The sequence below is a fragment of the Schistocerca gregaria genome, chromosome 1 (assembly GCF_023897955.1).
Source record: "Schistocerca gregaria isolate iqSchGreg1 chromosome 1, iqSchGreg1.2, whole genome shotgun sequence".
Lineage (NCBI taxonomy): Eukaryota > Metazoa > Arthropoda > Insecta > Orthoptera > Acrididae > Schistocerca > Schistocerca gregaria.
The window spans coordinates 666,124,028-666,141,124 of NC_064920.1; the positions used below are offsets into that span (position 1 = coordinate 666,124,028).

Below are 17,097 nucleotides of genomic sequence, written 5' to 3' on the forward strand. Positions count from 1 at the left end.
TGTCACAATCAAGTTATAGTAGGCCATTACAGACAGTATTGTAAGGTGCTTAAGAATGTTATTAGGAAGGCAAAGAGTATGTGGTATGCAAATAGAATAGCTAATTCACAGAATAAAATTAAAACTATATGGTCAGTTGAGAAGGAAATGTCTGGTTACCAGCACAAGGTTGATGATATAAAGTCAGTTCGTGATAAAAATATTTCTGTTACTGATAAATCAGATATATGTACAGTATTTAACAATCATTTTCTGAGCATTTCTGGTGAATTACAAAAATTTAGTTTTTACAAGAAATCATATAACTTCCTTGGCAAATGCTTTTTTTCTGTGCGGTGTAGCTGTGCGGCCTTGTCATGGTCCTCTCAGCTCCTCCCGTCGGAGGTTCGAGTCCTCCGTCGGGCATGGGTGTATGTGTTGTCCTTGGTATACGTTACTTTAAGTTAGATCAGGTACTGCAAAATTGAGGGACCGATGACCTCAGCAGTTGGCCCCATAAGACCTTACCACAAATTTTTTACAAATGCCTTTCCGAGATTGATTTCTGAAATACTCCTGTGTGATACAGACAGTGGGGAGATTGAGTCAATAATTAAAATCACTGAAGACTAAGGACTCTCATGGTTATGATGGAGTGTCTAGCAGAATATTTAAGTACTGTGCTGCACATGTTAGAGCTGTATTTAGCCATATTTGTAATTTTTCCATTATGAATGGTCAGTTTCCTGCGTTAGTCCGCGCTTTTCATGACTAACCAATCAACAAGTAACACACTTTCGAACTGTACTTCTTCCCGAAATAAAGCCGCGCGGAGTGGCCGCGCGTTTTGAGGAGTCATGTGACGGGCTGCTCCGCCTCTCCTGCCGGAGGTTCGAGTCCTACCTCGGGTATGGGTCTGTGTGTTGTTCTTAACGTAAGTTAGTTTAAGTAGTGTGTAAGTCTAGGGACCGATGACCTAAGCAGTTTGGTTCCTTAGGAATTCACAAACATTTGAATATTTTTTCCCAAAATAAATATTTAAAATTCTAATATTTTGTTTATACTTTACGTTATTAACTATTTTCATTTGCACCCGAATTAACTTTCGTTTTATCATAAACTTACTTCACATATTATGATGCAAAATTCCCTGTCATCTGCATTCACAATCTTAAAAATTTCTCACACTACTTCGTACAGCGTTCATCAGTAGACCAATGATCTATATATTTAGGGGAGAATTGTAGAAAACGGGGACAGTGGTTAAAATGGGGACAGTGTATGTGATTGATTGGTGCTGCTACGAGCGGAAAAATACGGTACTAGTGACTCTCGGCATGGCAACGGCAGTTTGAGTTGGTTTGTGGCCGTGAAAGACCGTGTCTTTCCTCAGTACAAAGTTTCACAGTTTTTCACTGTTTTTCTTCCAATTTTCTCACGTCTTTAGTTGTGCCGATATACAAAAATACACATAGAAGTACCAACAGTAAGTTAACATTTCTATTAAGTAATCTTAGGACACTATTTTAACGTTTTAACATTGAGGCTATCTGAATTCCTACCTTAGAGACGCCATATTTCGTTATTCACTGTACATTCGGGTTAAATGGGGGCATAGGAGATTGTACAAAACGGAGACGTCCCCATTTTGTACAGTGCATAAGTATTTTAACACTAGTAGGTTAATGTTATATACTAATGTTTATTTTTCATTAGTCTCATATTGTTACAGGCCCACCTGTTGTAAAAATACATCTTTAGGTTTTTTTAAATATTTTGTTAGTAATATTGTAATAAAATATTATACTTTCTTTGTTTTCAGGTATCAGGATGAGCCGGTATGTGAGGAAGACTGACAGGCAGAGCTGGTCCGAAGATGGGATGGCCAACGCTATACAGGCTGTTTTAAAGGGTGAGTTGGGGTATAGAAAACCGTGTAAGGTCTTCAACGTTCCTCAAACTACCCTTGAGAGGAAGATAAAACAAGCTAGGGAACAAAACATATCGTCAGAAAAATCTGCTGAAAAAAAGCTTGGACGATACCAAAGTGTATTTTCTGAAGATCAAGAAATGAGGAGGAGGAGGAGATTAGTGTTTAACGTCCCGTCGACAACTACGTCATTAGAGACGGAGCGCAAGCTCGGGTGAGGGAAGGATTGGGAAGGAACTCGGCCGTGCCCTTTCAAAGGAACCATCCCGGCATTTGCCTGAAGCGATTTAGGGAAATCACGGAAAACCTAAATCAGGATGGCCGGAGACGGGATTGAACCGTCGTCCTCCCAAATGCGAGTCGAGTGTGCTAACCACTGCGCCACCTCGCTCGGTTTCAAGAAATGATTTAAGAAAACTAGTATTCGAGCTAGCTGAGGCAAACAATATTAATCATCATTTTAATAAAGTAAAGAAGCTTGCAAGGAAAGATAGGTTATATGGTTGTCTGCAAAGGCATCCAAACCTTTCTCTACATAATGGAGAGCCCGCATATATGGCAAGAGGCAAGAGATTTAACCGAGAACAGTTGGTAAATTCTTCGATTTACTGGAGTCTCTACTTAAGGAACACAAGTTCTCTGCAAATAAGATCTTTAATGTCGATGAGACAGGAATCATGACTGTGCCAAACAAGCCGTCTAAAGTACCTACCCTTCGTGGTAAGAAGCAAGTTGGTTCTCTTTCTTCAGCTGAGAGAGTTGTACTAGTAACTGCTGAGACTTGCGTGAATGCGGCAGGCAACTTCATGCCTGTCATGTTTGTTTTTCCTAGGAAGAGGGAGAACCCTATGTTAATGGATGATTCTGCTCTTGATTCTTTTGCTGTATTCCACGAGAGTGGGTGGATTAATAACGAATCCTATTTAATTTGGTTCAAAAAGTTTGTGGAGTTCTCAAATCCAACACGTGAAAAGCCTGTGCTGTTGATTCTTGATGGACGCAACTCGCATATGAAGAGCCTAGAACTGATTAACCTAGCACGAGAGAAACACGTCTTTTTACTTTACTGCCCATACGGCGCATAGGTTGCACCCACTCGATGTGACATTTATGGCCCCTCTGAGTGCTTCTACGAGCAAGAAATCAGAAAGCGGCTAGTGAACCATCCTGGCCGTGTTGTGACAATATATCAAGTCGGAAAACTGTTCAATGCTGCTTTCAGTAGAGCCGCTTGTGCAGAAACTGCATTGAAGGGGTTAAAAAAATCAGGAATATGCCCATTTAACAGGAATATTTTCCCAGACTATCTTTTTGCACCGTATGAGACTACAGAGAGGCCTTTAGACATGTCACATGAGACTCCCCTCCGCATGGCAACGTCCAGTTCAACTTCTGATGTCATATCATCTATGGGTACTCGACCAGGACTACCTACAACTTCATTAGTTTTTTCGCCAAATGCTGGGCAATCACCATCTGTGCCTAGGTATACAACGGTTTCTTTGCCAACAGCTGTTTCAACATTGGTATCCCCCAACATTAGTGAGGTCTTCATCTTTAGTTTCAGTTTCTTCTGAGTGTGTGCCTAGGCCTACGTCAACAACCACTGACCCTCAACCATCAACATCTGGATATCAGTCTGTTCTGAATTCCTCTTTCAATGTTTCTCCTAAAATGCTCATGCCTACACCTCAAGAATCTGAACGAAAGAAGAAGAAGGCTAATGAGAAATGAAGAGGAAAAACAGCTATTGTAGCTTCTTCGCCATATAAAATTGAATTAGGGCTGGTCCAGAAGACAAATCCCAAAAAGAAACAAAAGTAAGAACAACATCAAAGAAAAAACTACTAAGCCTACTACTAATGAAAAAGCCAAACCTTCTAAAGCAAAGAAGAGAAAATTATAAGAAGAAATAATGTCATCATCCGATGATGAAGAAAGTGATGCTGCATGTATTTTCTGCAATGAACTTTATATACATTCCAAAGGGAAGGAAGGGTGTATCCAGTGTTCCGAATGCAGTGGCTGGGCTCATAAAGCGTGCTCAAATGTAGGCAAAGAAGATGAAACCTTTGTGTGCAACTATTGTGGACTTGGTAATGCTTCACAAAAACATATTCTACTTTTTTTTCAAATGGATCATTCAAGGCCTAACACATATATTTTTTTGTCAATAAAATGGCAACTTTTGGAAAAATGAAAAATTTTGCATTGTTTCTTATGTTTTACCCCGTTTCACCCGACTAGTTGCATAAAATGGGGTCATTTGACATATTTTGAAACTGTTGTTATACACGTTAAATTAAAACTCAAATTCCACAAATTTTGATGTAAATAATAACTTAAGCAATGTAACTACTTAATGGATCAAGAGGGAATGCGATACATTTGTTAATAATGTTTTTATATTAAAAAAACTGTTACTGCCCCCATTTTGTACAACTTCAGACCACATTCACGCATAGTTCACAGTACTAAAAGCACATACAAAACTGTACAAGTATAAATAAGAAAGAAGCCTTCAACAAATAAACAGAACACTTACAAAAAACTAAAAACTATCTTGACCAGTTTCTTGAATGTATCTGTGCACTGCTGCTCTCTAGCATATGAAAATTAGAACTACGTACTCGAGAGAACCCGCTTCAGACCATCTGTCACTGCGCATGTATGAGTCATTCTCCCGAGAGAACAGGAGTACACAGGCTAGAGACAGCAGTGATATAAGGCACCACCTCTCAGTATGAATTGCGGAATAGTCATGGAGAGCATTTGACTCAGTACTGCACCTACGTTTACTGTCAAAAGTACGATTATAAGGCGCACCAAGTGAAATTTGTGGCTGGATTGAGGAGTTTTTGGTACGGCGCTCACAACTTGTTATCTTGAATGGAGACTCATCATCAGATGTACAAGTAACTTTACATGTCCCCGGGAAGAGTGTTCGGATCCTTGCTGCTCATGTTGTATATTAATGACATTGCAGACAATATTAATCGAAAAATCAAGCTTGCGGATGATGCAGTTATTTATAATGAAGTTCTATCTGAGAGAAGCTGCATAAATATTCGCTCAGATCGTGATAAAATTTCTATATAGTGTAGAGATTGACACTTGCTCTAAATGTTCAGAAATGTGAAATTTTGCACTTCACAAAACGAAAAAAGGTAGTATCCTGTAACTATAATTCCAATGAGTCACTGTTGGAATCGGCCAAGTCATAGAAGTATTTTGGTGTAACATTCTGTATGTATATAAAATGGAATGATCACATAGGTTCAGTCGTAGGTGGAGCTGATTGTAGATTTCGGTTTGTTGGTAAAGTACTGGGGAAGTGTAATCAGTCTACAAAGAAGATTGCTTATAAATCGTGCGACCAGTTCTAGAATACTGTTCAAGTGTCTGGGACCCGCACCATGTAGGACTAACAGGGGATATTGAACGTATACGGAGAACGGCAGCACGAATAGTCACAGGTTTGTTTAATCTGTGGGAGAGTGTCACAGAGATACTGAAGGAATTGAAAGGGCAGACTGTTTAAGACAGACGTAAACAATCCCGAGAAAGTCTATTAACAAAGTTTCAGGAATTGGCTTTAAATGATTCCTCTAGGGATATACTACAACTCCCTACGCATCACTCACCCAAGGATCGTGAGTATAAGATTAGAAAATTACTGCACCCTCAGAGGCGTTCAAACAATCATTCTTCCCACGCTCCATATTTGAATGGGACAGGAAGAAACCCTAATAACTGATACAACGGTACGTACACTCTCCCTTGCACCCCACGGTGGTTTGCAGAGTATAGATGTAGATGTAGAATTTGATTATGCGCTATGTCACATGTTACGTCAGTTTATATAAAGAACATCAAAATATCAATAACCCTGTTATTGCCTCACAGATTACAGTATAACAAAATAATGTCTTAGTTTAAATTACACATAAAAACTTAGTTAAACATCGTGCATTTTGGAAAACATTAACAAAGAAGTGTGTAATGTAACAAAACTCAGCTATTTTAAAAAAGATTCCTAATATCCATTTGATGATTAAAATAACTCCAGGAAACAATCACAAACTTGGTAACTGATTTATTCAAAAGACTGGCTCCCAAAACCAATTATCTGCTTGGACTTCTGATTGTTATGCCGTTGCGGTGCGCACATCTTTCTTGGCGCTGACGTTTGGAATATTTTCTGTCGACCACAGGGATGCATTAACCCGCTGCCCGCGTGCAGATGGAAATTTTTTTTATTTTTGTTCTCATGACATCATTGTGGAATGCTTGGTGCAATGTTGTATGTAGGAAGGTATACTGAGTTTACCAGTGTTGTCGTTTTTGTTGCTCATTGTTTCATGTACTTCCATGCGTAGTATAACTTGTTTTTAAAAGTCATCGTAGAGTCGCACGCAGTGCTAGACTGTGCTTTTCCAAGCTGTAATTTGCACGACTGTAACACAAAAGGAACTGAAATTTTACTTTATATTTACCTACCATGCAATGTTAAAAGGAGTTTTGCTGTCTAAATTACGTAGAAAAGACAATCTGAACGTAGCAAACGGTCGTATTTGCTAATTTCCAATAGTCTGGTTAAGTAAGAAACTTTCGTCGGTCATGATCCGTAACGTTATTGTATGAAAGAGTGTTTCAAATGGATACATTCCATCAAGTACTAGTGTTCGAATTTACAAAAAAACTGGCTTTGAATTAACGTTTTAAACAAGTAAGAAAAGCAACTCACCTCGATAAAGAAGAACATGCTATTTTTATCCTGCTAATAGGGAATAGTTGAATTGAGATTTGGAAAAATAAAAGTGCTGTGGAGGACCTCAATTCACGTCGTAGCTGTAATGCATGCAGCTTAGCTCCTTTGCTAACGTGCATGCATCCCACAAAACATCATCATCTGGAAATGTTGATCTTTGATGTTAAACATAGAGTCCTTGATTGTGACATGCAATTAATGTATAAGTCGTAACGGGACTGTCGTTTGACAACAGTTACATAAAATGACCGAAACAGGTCAAGAGGAAAATAAATATTTAGATAGAACTGGTTGATGTTTCTTGTTCTTTCCACATGTCTACAGTTATTTCGCAGCATTACAAGGCTGATAATGCCAAAGTTTGGTATTTACCGCACTGTACGACAGCGTCGCTGGCAAGAAGGTAAACTCGCATTGTTTTTTGTCGGTCTTAGTGTGCAACATTTAATTCCTTGTGTTAATGTATTTCAATAGATTGTGTTCCAAGTTCCTGAATTTTTAACTCAACGGTTCGAATTAAAAGACGGGCCAGTGACAAAATACGTACGTGCCTTGATCTGTTACAAAAGTAAGGGGCATAAGGCTATCTTAGAAAATGGAACCTTTATAATATTAATATTTTTGCAGCAGGAAAGCATTTTTTATTTTAAAAAGCTGGTAGAAATGATGTTGTTCATGGTGACGTCACTGTGCCGGCAAGTATCAAAGCGCATTGCTTATTACCAACCCCTTCCTCCCTCCCCTCCCATGCCCCTCGCTGGGTACGCCCGTGACTAAGTAGACTTCCCTTGCTCAGGAATGCCCTTTTTGCCAGTGGTGCTCTCCTTTTTTGTCCTCCTTGCTCTGTCCGTCATGGGTTATTTTGCTGCTCAATTAGCAGAACTGTTTTACATCATCTACTTCGTGATAACCAGTCCCGATTTTAAGTTTTTCGCTGTTCTCATTACTTTCGTCTTTCTTCGATTTCTTCTCAATCCATATTCTGTATTCATTAGACTGTTCCTTCCATTTAGCAGATAGTGTAATTCTTCTTCACTTTCACTGAGCGTAGCAGTGTCGTCAACGCATCTTATACTGATATCCTTCCACCTTGAACTTAATTCCATCCTTTTACCTTTCTTTTATTGCCCTCGTTGTTTCTTCGATATGTATATATATTAAACAGTAGGGACGAAAAGCTACGCCCCTGTCTTGCACCATTTACAATCCGAGCACTTCGTTCTTGGTCTTCCAATCTTATTGATTCCTCTTGGCTCTTGCACAAATTGTATACTAGTTGGGATACCCGGCTTCGTTCAGGGAATTGTTATGAGGCTGTGTAGTAGTTGGAACAACGGGATGAACTTTAAAGAAGTAGTAAAATTTTATTGAAATCATATGCTAATTATTTACAGTACCTGTTGAAGTATAATAGGTAAAAAAATTATTGAAAACATATTCAACTATATAAAACATATTCTAACTATTTACAATACTTCTTTGTAAACAACATTTTTCATTTTGTTATCTGGGATACATATGCATAAATATTTCCAATTTCCTACTTGAGAGCAAGCTCTGTATAGTTGACCGTGAGAGAAGCAGGAGTCTTTGAGATTGATGTTGCAGTATTTTAAAGTTTGTCCTTGCGTTTAGTTAGTAGTGAAACTGTAGGCTAATTTGATTGTAAATTGCAAGTGTTTTAGTTGGAATGGCGATTCAGTAAATATCATTGGTACTCTGGGGGAAAATAGCGTGTGTTTTTTGTACTTGCTGTCATATGTTCGGCTTCGATTATGTTATTCGATAGCTGTTTGACTAAGATCTTTGTTCCATTACATAGTCTTGATGAGGTGAAATTTCTGAGTAATATGTTCTGAGATCCAATTTTAAGTAAAGGCACTGTAATGGCATACCTGGTAACTGCAACGAGTTTAGAAATTCTGTTTGGAAGTTCACATTGTCTTCAACTTTCACCATCGTCTGGAACGATTTGTTTATTCTCTCTTCATCAGGAATTTTCTTTTTAATATTAAGGTGTATATCGTCAGCAATATTATTTTTAGTTTCCAAAATTGCCCTTTTGAATAGCCAGTCCGGACTGGTGTAGTTGCGAAAGATGTTTGGATAAATTTGGTCGACGAATTGGCTTTCAGCAGTGGCTACGTTGCAGAAATCACCCTTGAGTTTAATGATGCTTGTCATCTGGTCAGTAGGATATTTGCCTTCCCCTATTTGTAAAAATTATTGAGCAAAATGTACTGTTGCTTCGTCTTTCGATAGTTCAACTCCCATATTTTTTGTCAGGCGCAGTATTCGTTTGTATGGCCAGAGATGTGATTTTTTTAAAACAAGCACTGATCTCGTCTGCTGGTGTTGACCTGGGGATAACTGGAAGTGTTTTCGAAAAGCTGAGAGTATGAGTAGTGCTCCTCCAAACGATTCAGAGTTTCCTCGCAAGCCTTGTAATGTTTTGTCCATGGCGTTGAGTGATTTCTGTATGTCCTATAAGATAATTTTAGCTTGCCTTAGAAGTTCACCCCGTCGAGATGCTCTTGAGATTTTACATACCGGGAATTGGTCTTCGGCTCCATGCAACGATAGCTGTAGGGTGGAACGAGCAGTTCGTCCTCCTTCCATACGCGTGGCTGTAATACCAGATGATGCCAGTGCAAGTACAATGTGTTGTTTACCACGTATTTCGACAAGCAACAGATTTATTAGAAACGTTTTTCCGGTGCCGCCTGGTGCATCCAAGTAAACAATTCCGCCAGTGTTGTCAGACCGGTCCATGATAAGGTTGTAAATTTCCTTTTGATTGTTGCTGAGGAGTAGTTTGTTGTGCGCAATGTATTGAATTAGTTCGTTGATTTGGGGCTTTTTTTCCTTTGTTATTTCGAAGTTTAGCACATTGATAGCACCTTTCCGTGGTGCCTGAATACCACGTTGGTTAAGGTCTGGCTGTTTATTGCTAAACATTTATCTTCCATGCGAATGAGTGTTTCATTAAAGATGACGTGGTTGAATTAGATGGTCAGTTCAGAATGAGACTGTCGCCTATGGCACAGTATTTCATCACTCATACTCTCTTTGAAGGAGGCCCGTAGCTGTTTTGGATTCGATGGGTTATATGTTGTTAGAATTATTGCGAATGAGTCTCATTTCTTCAGCTGAGGCTGTGGGTGAGGCTTGTTGTAATGTTAACTCCCAGTGGCTGTTGTTTTCCAGTAGCCCTGAGCGTTGGCATCCTCCTCTGTACGTCTGGCACAGGTAACCGCCAACAATCTTGAGATCTGAGAAACTTGTTGGCTTCCATAGCAACATCCGGAGATACAAACATTCGGCGTTGTTCGGATGCTCGGTGTATACTCGGCCTAATGCGCCAGTTTTCATGATTCCTGAATGACCTTCTACTAGAATTCCTCGCTTTCGTCGTTGAAAGATTTTTCTTGTTGTGTTCCAGGTATAACAGTTAGGGACGTCGACACGTAGTAATGTTTTCGCGAATGGATCCGTTTGGTACTGTGAGTAATAAGCTGTTAAAGCTGTGATCTGAGGTGGTTCGCTTGCAGTGTCTCTGGAGGTGTCTTTTCTGAAGTAAACTCTCTGTCCATTCTCCAAACGTATTGCTAGATGTTGCACATTTGGTTCGGGTTCGTGCATGCGAAAACCGAAAATCCGCCACACGGCTTCGTTACTGTTTATGTATGGTACATGACGATCTCCTCGTTTCTGTTTTGTTCTTCGCTGTCTTTGGCTGTTTGAAATATTGCCATGTCATTGCCTTTGTCCACATAATTACAGACAAATCTGATTGATTTCACTGAATTGCAGTATCCCACATTTGTGTGTGCTAGGAACATTTCGGAAAGTAGTGTGTTATATGGTACTAGCCATTGATTAACTATTTCCAGTTCGTCGCTGCCTCGTATTCGGATTTTTGCTGTGAAGCCACTGTATTTGACTGTGTCGTCCAAGTATTGTTAGAGTTTTTTTTTTGTTGTTGTTGTACTTTTTCCGTCTTTCACACATGGCGAATTGGGTTTAATGGCCTGAGTGGCCCGTGAATCATGGTTTTTCACTACTATGTCGTACAGTTTCGGATCTTCTTGTGGACTGGAAAATTCAGCTTGGATTACTTTGACAATATCCGTGAGAGGATTCTGTCTTGTAACCATATAAGATTGTGTGAGTAAGGCAGTCCTCGTTTTCGCCATTCTATTGTGTACATCCATAATCTAATGGTTCCCAAGATAAGTATTTTCTGATTACTTCAATAAATCTCATTTGTTTTTGTCGGAAAACTCGGGTTATTACGTCACGTTGATGTGTGAGGGCTTGGCGTATCTTAATTGTTCTTTGATTTCTGGCATGTGAATGTTATGAAGAGGTCAGGTCATCCATATTTCCTTATGCAGGACATGGCGTCTTGAGTGTATTCGTGCATGTGTCTCGGACTGCCTATGTATGATGAGGGTAAGATTACCGTTGTTCCCATGTCGTCAATTTTTCCGTTCATGCAACAGCAGGTGAATGTATGTGACCGTGCTTAGTTTCTTGTGATTCAGTCTTCTGTAAAGGATCCGTCCGCTTCTGATTTTGCATATACGTCTACCAGGAATTGTTGGTATAAACGGCGAGTGTTGAGAATGTGAATGTATGTTTCAGTGTCTCTGACCAATAAGCGGTAAGCAAAGAACTCCTCGGAAGTTACTTTTTTGTTTGTTTCTACGCTTGTTTGAAGTTGGATTTATCTCACATTACAGTGATATCCGACTTCTTCGTATTACCAGGAATTGTTGGTATAAACGGCGAGTGTTGAGAATGTGAATGTATGTTTCGGTGTCTCTGACCAATAAGCGGTAAGCATAGAACCCCTTGGAAGTTACTTTTTTGTTTGTTTCTACGCCCGTCTTATTCGTACAGAACTATGAACGGATTTGGGATGGCATCATATGAACGATGTGTCTCTGCAATGCGTTTTAGTCCTCCTCTTCGTTGTACAATTATGTCACGGCTTGTGTTTTCATTGCCCACTACTATGATGGCGACTTCGTCTATCTGATACGTGTTCTCTAGGTGGTCTTTTGTTGGCTCTCTGGCACCGCGCGCCGCGGTATATGAATCTCCGCCAGACGTCATTGACGTCGAAGACTCCTAGGGGTCTCTGCACCATCGCGCCGTATAAAGCTGTGGCGGCACGCACCTCCTGGCCCGCATTTAGCGTGAGGGCGCCACAGTAGAACACAAGGTTCCAGCGGCCAATAGCGGCGTCCCCGATAGAGTACTTAAGCGCCTGCCTCTCGCTCAGCCAGCCTGGAATCCATCCTTACCCGCAAGCAACGCCTCCTTCCCAGTGTGGCTTTCGGCTGTCCTTCTGTACCGGTGACCTACTCCTTTACCTCACTCTTCTTACAGCTTAATTCCCGTCGCTCCGCTATCTTCCTCTCCCTTGACCTCGAATGCGCCTGTGACCGTGAATGGCATTCCGGTCTCTTCTTCAAACTCCAAACCTTCGCCCTTCCTATTAACTACGTCCGTCTGATCGGGTCCTTTCTTTCCCAACGTCCTTCCTACGTCACCATCCATAACATGGATTCCTACACCTTCTTCCCCTCCGCCAGTGTGCCCCAAGGTTCCGTCCTCTCCCCTCTTCTGTACCTTTTGTATACGGCGGACATGCCGCCGCCTTCACCCCCGCCCCCCATCCAACATCTCCTGTACGCCGATGACACCGCCTTCCTTGCCCTCACCCCCACCCTGCAGCGCTCCCAACACCTTCTCCAGTACCATCTTGACCGATTCACCACTTGGTGCAACCAGTGGTAGCTTAAGGTCAATCCTTCCAAAACCCAGGCGATCATTGTAGGCGAAACCACTCGCCTCCTCGACTTCTATGTCACCGTCTGTGGCCGTCCTATCTCCCTCACCCCCACTTTTTAGTATCTTTGCATCACCCTTGACCGTCGCCTCTCCTGGACCCCCCATGCCAATGGCACACTCCCCACTATGTCCCTCAAGCTCCTTTCTGGCCATACATGGGGTCTGGACCCCTCCACCAACCTCCACACCTATAAATCCATCATCCGCCTTATCTTCCGCCTTATTCTCTGCTAAGCCCACCCTGCCTGGATCTCCACCCTCCTACCTTTTACAAATTCCTTCAGATCCTTGAACGCCATGCTCTTCGCCTCGCCTATCGCATCTGTCTCCCCTCCCCCACGCAGATCCTGTACTACCTTATTCCATTCCCCCACCTCCTCCTTTTTGTCGAACGGATGCGGATCCTCTACACCTCCCGTAAACTCTATCCCCCTCACCCCCTTGTCTCTCCCATCCTCTCCCGCCCCCGTCCACTGCTGCGCCTGTATTTCCACATCCCACCTGCTCTCCATCTCTCCACTCTCCATACCCTCTTCCAAGGTGGCTTCTGCCAGCTCCCCCTCCTTGATGATGCCCTCCTCCCCTCCATCTACCCCTCCTACCAACTTTAATACTCCCTCCATCTTGTGTTTGTTCCTAAGGGCACCCTCTATCCCTTCTCCCCCACTTCCCTCCCTCCTCCCTTTCTCTCCACTCCTCCCCCGGCTTCCCCAACCTCCATACCTTCATTCCTCCCACCATCTCCTCTGCCATTGGCATCTTTGCTCTCCCCTCTCCCTCCCCCACCACCTTCTTCCCCTCTTGGCAGGTCCCCAGACTCGCAAACAATAAGTGGACATTCGCGCGCTGGGGATCATCGCCATCGTTTTAGTATGTGTGCCGTCGTGTATGTGCCTCAGTGGTTTTCTCCGCCCACGCTCCATCTTTCACGTGTCGTCTCCGTCATCAGTGTCCATGTGCAGCGCCAACGGTTTCCTTAGGTGTCTTCGAGTGTGAACGCTACATGTTATTTGTTTTTGTGTCTACTGTTTTTTGCCCCCCACTTTGTTCTGCATATTCTGTGTCTCCATTGTATATTCTTTGTAAACCTTGTGGCTGAAGAGCAGCGTAGTATGCTGCTCCCAGCCAACCTTCGGTAAGGTGTTAAATAACAATAAAGAAAAAAAAAAGAAAAAAGCTCAGTCACCCAGTCTAACATTGCTTATGTCTATGGACGTATCGCCTCACCTTATTTACTTCCGTGTTTTGTTTACGAGTGGACGTCGTTGTCTAGTTAGGTTTACTAGACTCTGTTATCTCGTTCTTGTTGTTGTCGTAAGGTCCTTCGGTGGTTGTGTCCGTCCTCTCCGTCGTGTTGTTGTTCGCGGGCCGCTCCGCGGATCCCGCCGCGTTTTCCGTCACTTCAACCCCGCGATTGTTCCGGTCGCCGTTACAACAGGATCGAACTTCATAGTCATCAGAAATCAATCCGTCTAGTGCTGCTTCGTATATGTGAAACAGTTGATTCTATTTTTGTAAGATCTTCTGTACATCTCGGACTACTACTTGTCTGCCCACTGATATTTGTGCGTTGTTGATCAATTTGTTTCTTCATTTCTAATGACATATACTTGTAGAAATTTATGGTCTTCGTTGGGTAATAGGAGTAATGATCCCATTTTGTGATAGATTTGTCCTTGGATGGAAAAAAACCTAATAGATTTCATATCTGTTACAGGCGTTGTTCGCTTTTATATTTTGAAGGAAATGTTTTGATTCTGGTGTTCCCGCGGTCATGTAAGGCAAAAATTCCTGCGGTGGTGCTGCCACTGGTCGTAATCGAATTTTTCCATTCACGCAACAGAATCCTGGTGTTTCTCTACTGACGTTTTCTGGGGTTGCAAAATTGTTAGATGTTGCCCATTTTTCCGATTACGACGTTTCTGTGTTTCTTACATTCTTTCGTCGTGTCGTAATGGAATGTTTAGTTTGTCAGGTTGTTCTATTTACTTGTCCTAGTCTGCGTTACTCGTTTCATGGCTTGCTTGACTTCAGTCTTTTATTCTGAGATTGTGTCGCAATTCTTGATTCAGTCCGTTCATTTCGTTGTTCCTCGGTTTCTCTGTTTCTCACGGTGCTCATTGTCGTTCTGTAGGAACTTAAACGTGCTTCGCGCTCTTGGTCAGTTTCGTTTTTTCGCTGTACTTTTTCTTTTCGTCGTTTTGCTTCAGGACTGGCAAGATCTCCTCTTTTACGTTTGGAAATTGTCTAAAATATAAATCAGATAAATTTGTTAACCAATGCGCTAAGAACACTTTACACACTATTCACATTTTATTTTCAATTTATATTCAGTCACTGTGTCATTTTGACTACTCACACTTCACAGTTTGTCTTTATTCACTCACTGCGCTACTTTTTCGGTACCTCCCCTCGTCACTGATAAAAAAAAAAAAAAAACATACGTTCGAATCCACGACGTGTCTTCCTTTATATACCCCTACCAATGGGTAGTTCCACGAGTGACGAATTCTAGAACATACCAATAAGGCTCCGAATGGATCAGTGTTCCAGAAAATTCCTCAACATTCGTGAGTGTTCTGAAATTTTCCGGTATGTTCCAGAACATTGCTAATCATTATGGAATTTTCTGGAGATTTCTAGAATGTTGTGGAATGCTCTCGAATACTGTCGAATGTTCTGGAATCTTCTTGAAACTTCCAGGTGGTGTGACTTCTTAACCGTTTTATCTACAAAATCACGCCCTTCAGATAAAAACGAGAACCTTCTCTATGGATAGGGCATAGAGAGCTACCACACCAGGTAACTCCCTTGATCGTACCGAGACTCGTTTCTGAGTTTTAGTGGCATGCACATTGTACACTTACATGATTTCCCGCCTTTCCCTATAGCTCACACCTGTTTTTCTCAGAATTTCAAACATCTTGTCCTACTTGACATTGTCCAAAACATTTTCCAGCTCGACAGATCCTATAAACGTGTCTTGGTTTTTCTATGGTCTTGCTTTCATTATCAGGCACAACCCCATAATTGCCTCTCTGGCGCCTTACCTTCCCAAAAGCCAAACTAACCATCATATAACATGTCCTCAATTTCCTTTTCCATTTTTCTATACAGGGTGTTACAAAAAGGTACGGCCAAACTTTCAGGAAACATTCCTCACACACAAATAAAGAAAAGATGTTATGCGGACATGTGTCCGGAAACGCTTAATTTCCATGTTAGAACTCATTGTAGTTTCGTCCACCTACGCTCAATAGAGCACGTTATCATGATTTCATACGGGATAATCTACCTGTGCTGAAAGAACATGAGCCTTTACGACACAACATGTAGTTCTTGCACGATGGAGCTCCTGCACATTTCAATGGAAGTATTCGTACGCTTCTAAACAACAGATTCGGTCACCGATGGATTGGTAGAGTCGGACCAATTCCATGGCCTCCACGCTCTCCTGACCTCAAGCCTCTTGACTTTTATTTATGGGGGCATTTGAAAGCTCTTACCTTCGCAACCCCCGTACCAAATGTAGAGACTCTTCGTGCTCGTATTGAGGACGGCTGTGATACAATACGCCATTCTCCAGGGCTGCATCAGCGCATCAGGGATTCCATGCGACGGAGGGTGGATGCATGTATCCTCGCTAACCGAGGACATTTTGAACATTTCCTGTAACAATGTGTTTGAAGTCACAATGGTACGTTCTGTTGCTGTATGTTTACATTCCATAATTAATGTGATTTGAAGAGAAATAATAAAATGAGCTCTAACATGGAAAGTAAGCGTTTCCGGACACATGTCCACATAACATATTTTCTTTCTTTGTGTGTGAGGAATGTTTCCTGAAAGTTTGGCCGTACCTTTTTGTAACACCCTCTATATCACTCGTGTCAACAGCCTGGATGAATGAGTTGTTAAGCTGATTATGCGAAATTTTCAAACTGTGGAATTTTGTGGATGATGTTTTTCAGAAAGTCAGATAGTATATCGCCAGACTCATAGTTCTACACACCGACAAGAATAATCGTTTTTTTTTTTTTTTTGTAACTTCCCCCATAGATTTTAGAAATTCTGTCGGAATGTTATTCCTTCTGCGTTATTCGATCTTAAGTCTTCCAAAACTCTTGTTAATTCTGATTCCAATACTGGATCCCCCATCTCTTCTACATCCACTCCTGTTTCTTCTTCTGTCACGTCATCAGTCAATTCTTCCACCTCACAGAGCCATTCGATGTACTTTTTCCATCTAACAGCATTCAACAGGAGCATTCCCAATTTATTCTTAATGTCAGCACCCTTGCTTTTGATTTCGTCGAGGGTTCTTTTGACTTTTCTGAATGCTGCGTCAGTCCTTAACACAGTCGTTTATTTTTAGATTTTCTCACATTTTTCATGCTGTCATTTCACCTTAGGCTTCCCTGCACTTGCTATTTGTTACGTTCCTATGTGATTTCTATTTCTGTACTGCTAAATTGTCATGAAAATTTTTGTACTTCCTTCTTTCATTGATCAGCTTAAGTCCATATATATAAATATCTTGTCCATGGGGTACTCT

At 41.4% G+C, this 17,097-nt stretch overlaps 1 protein-coding gene across 1 annotated transcript in view; it reads left to right on the forward strand.

Annotated features, from left to right (window-relative positions):
* Positions 1-17,097, forward strand: part of LOC126267711 (hairy/enhancer-of-split related with YRPW motif protein) — a 186,086-nt gene that overhangs the window by 14,990 nt on the left and 153,999 nt on the right. The window contains exon 2 of the mRNA XM_049973049.1: positions 1,802-1,817. Coding sequence (XP_049829006.1) covers positions 1,802-1,817 — 16 coding nt within the window. The remainder of the gene's footprint in view (positions 1-1,801; positions 1,818-17,097) is intronic.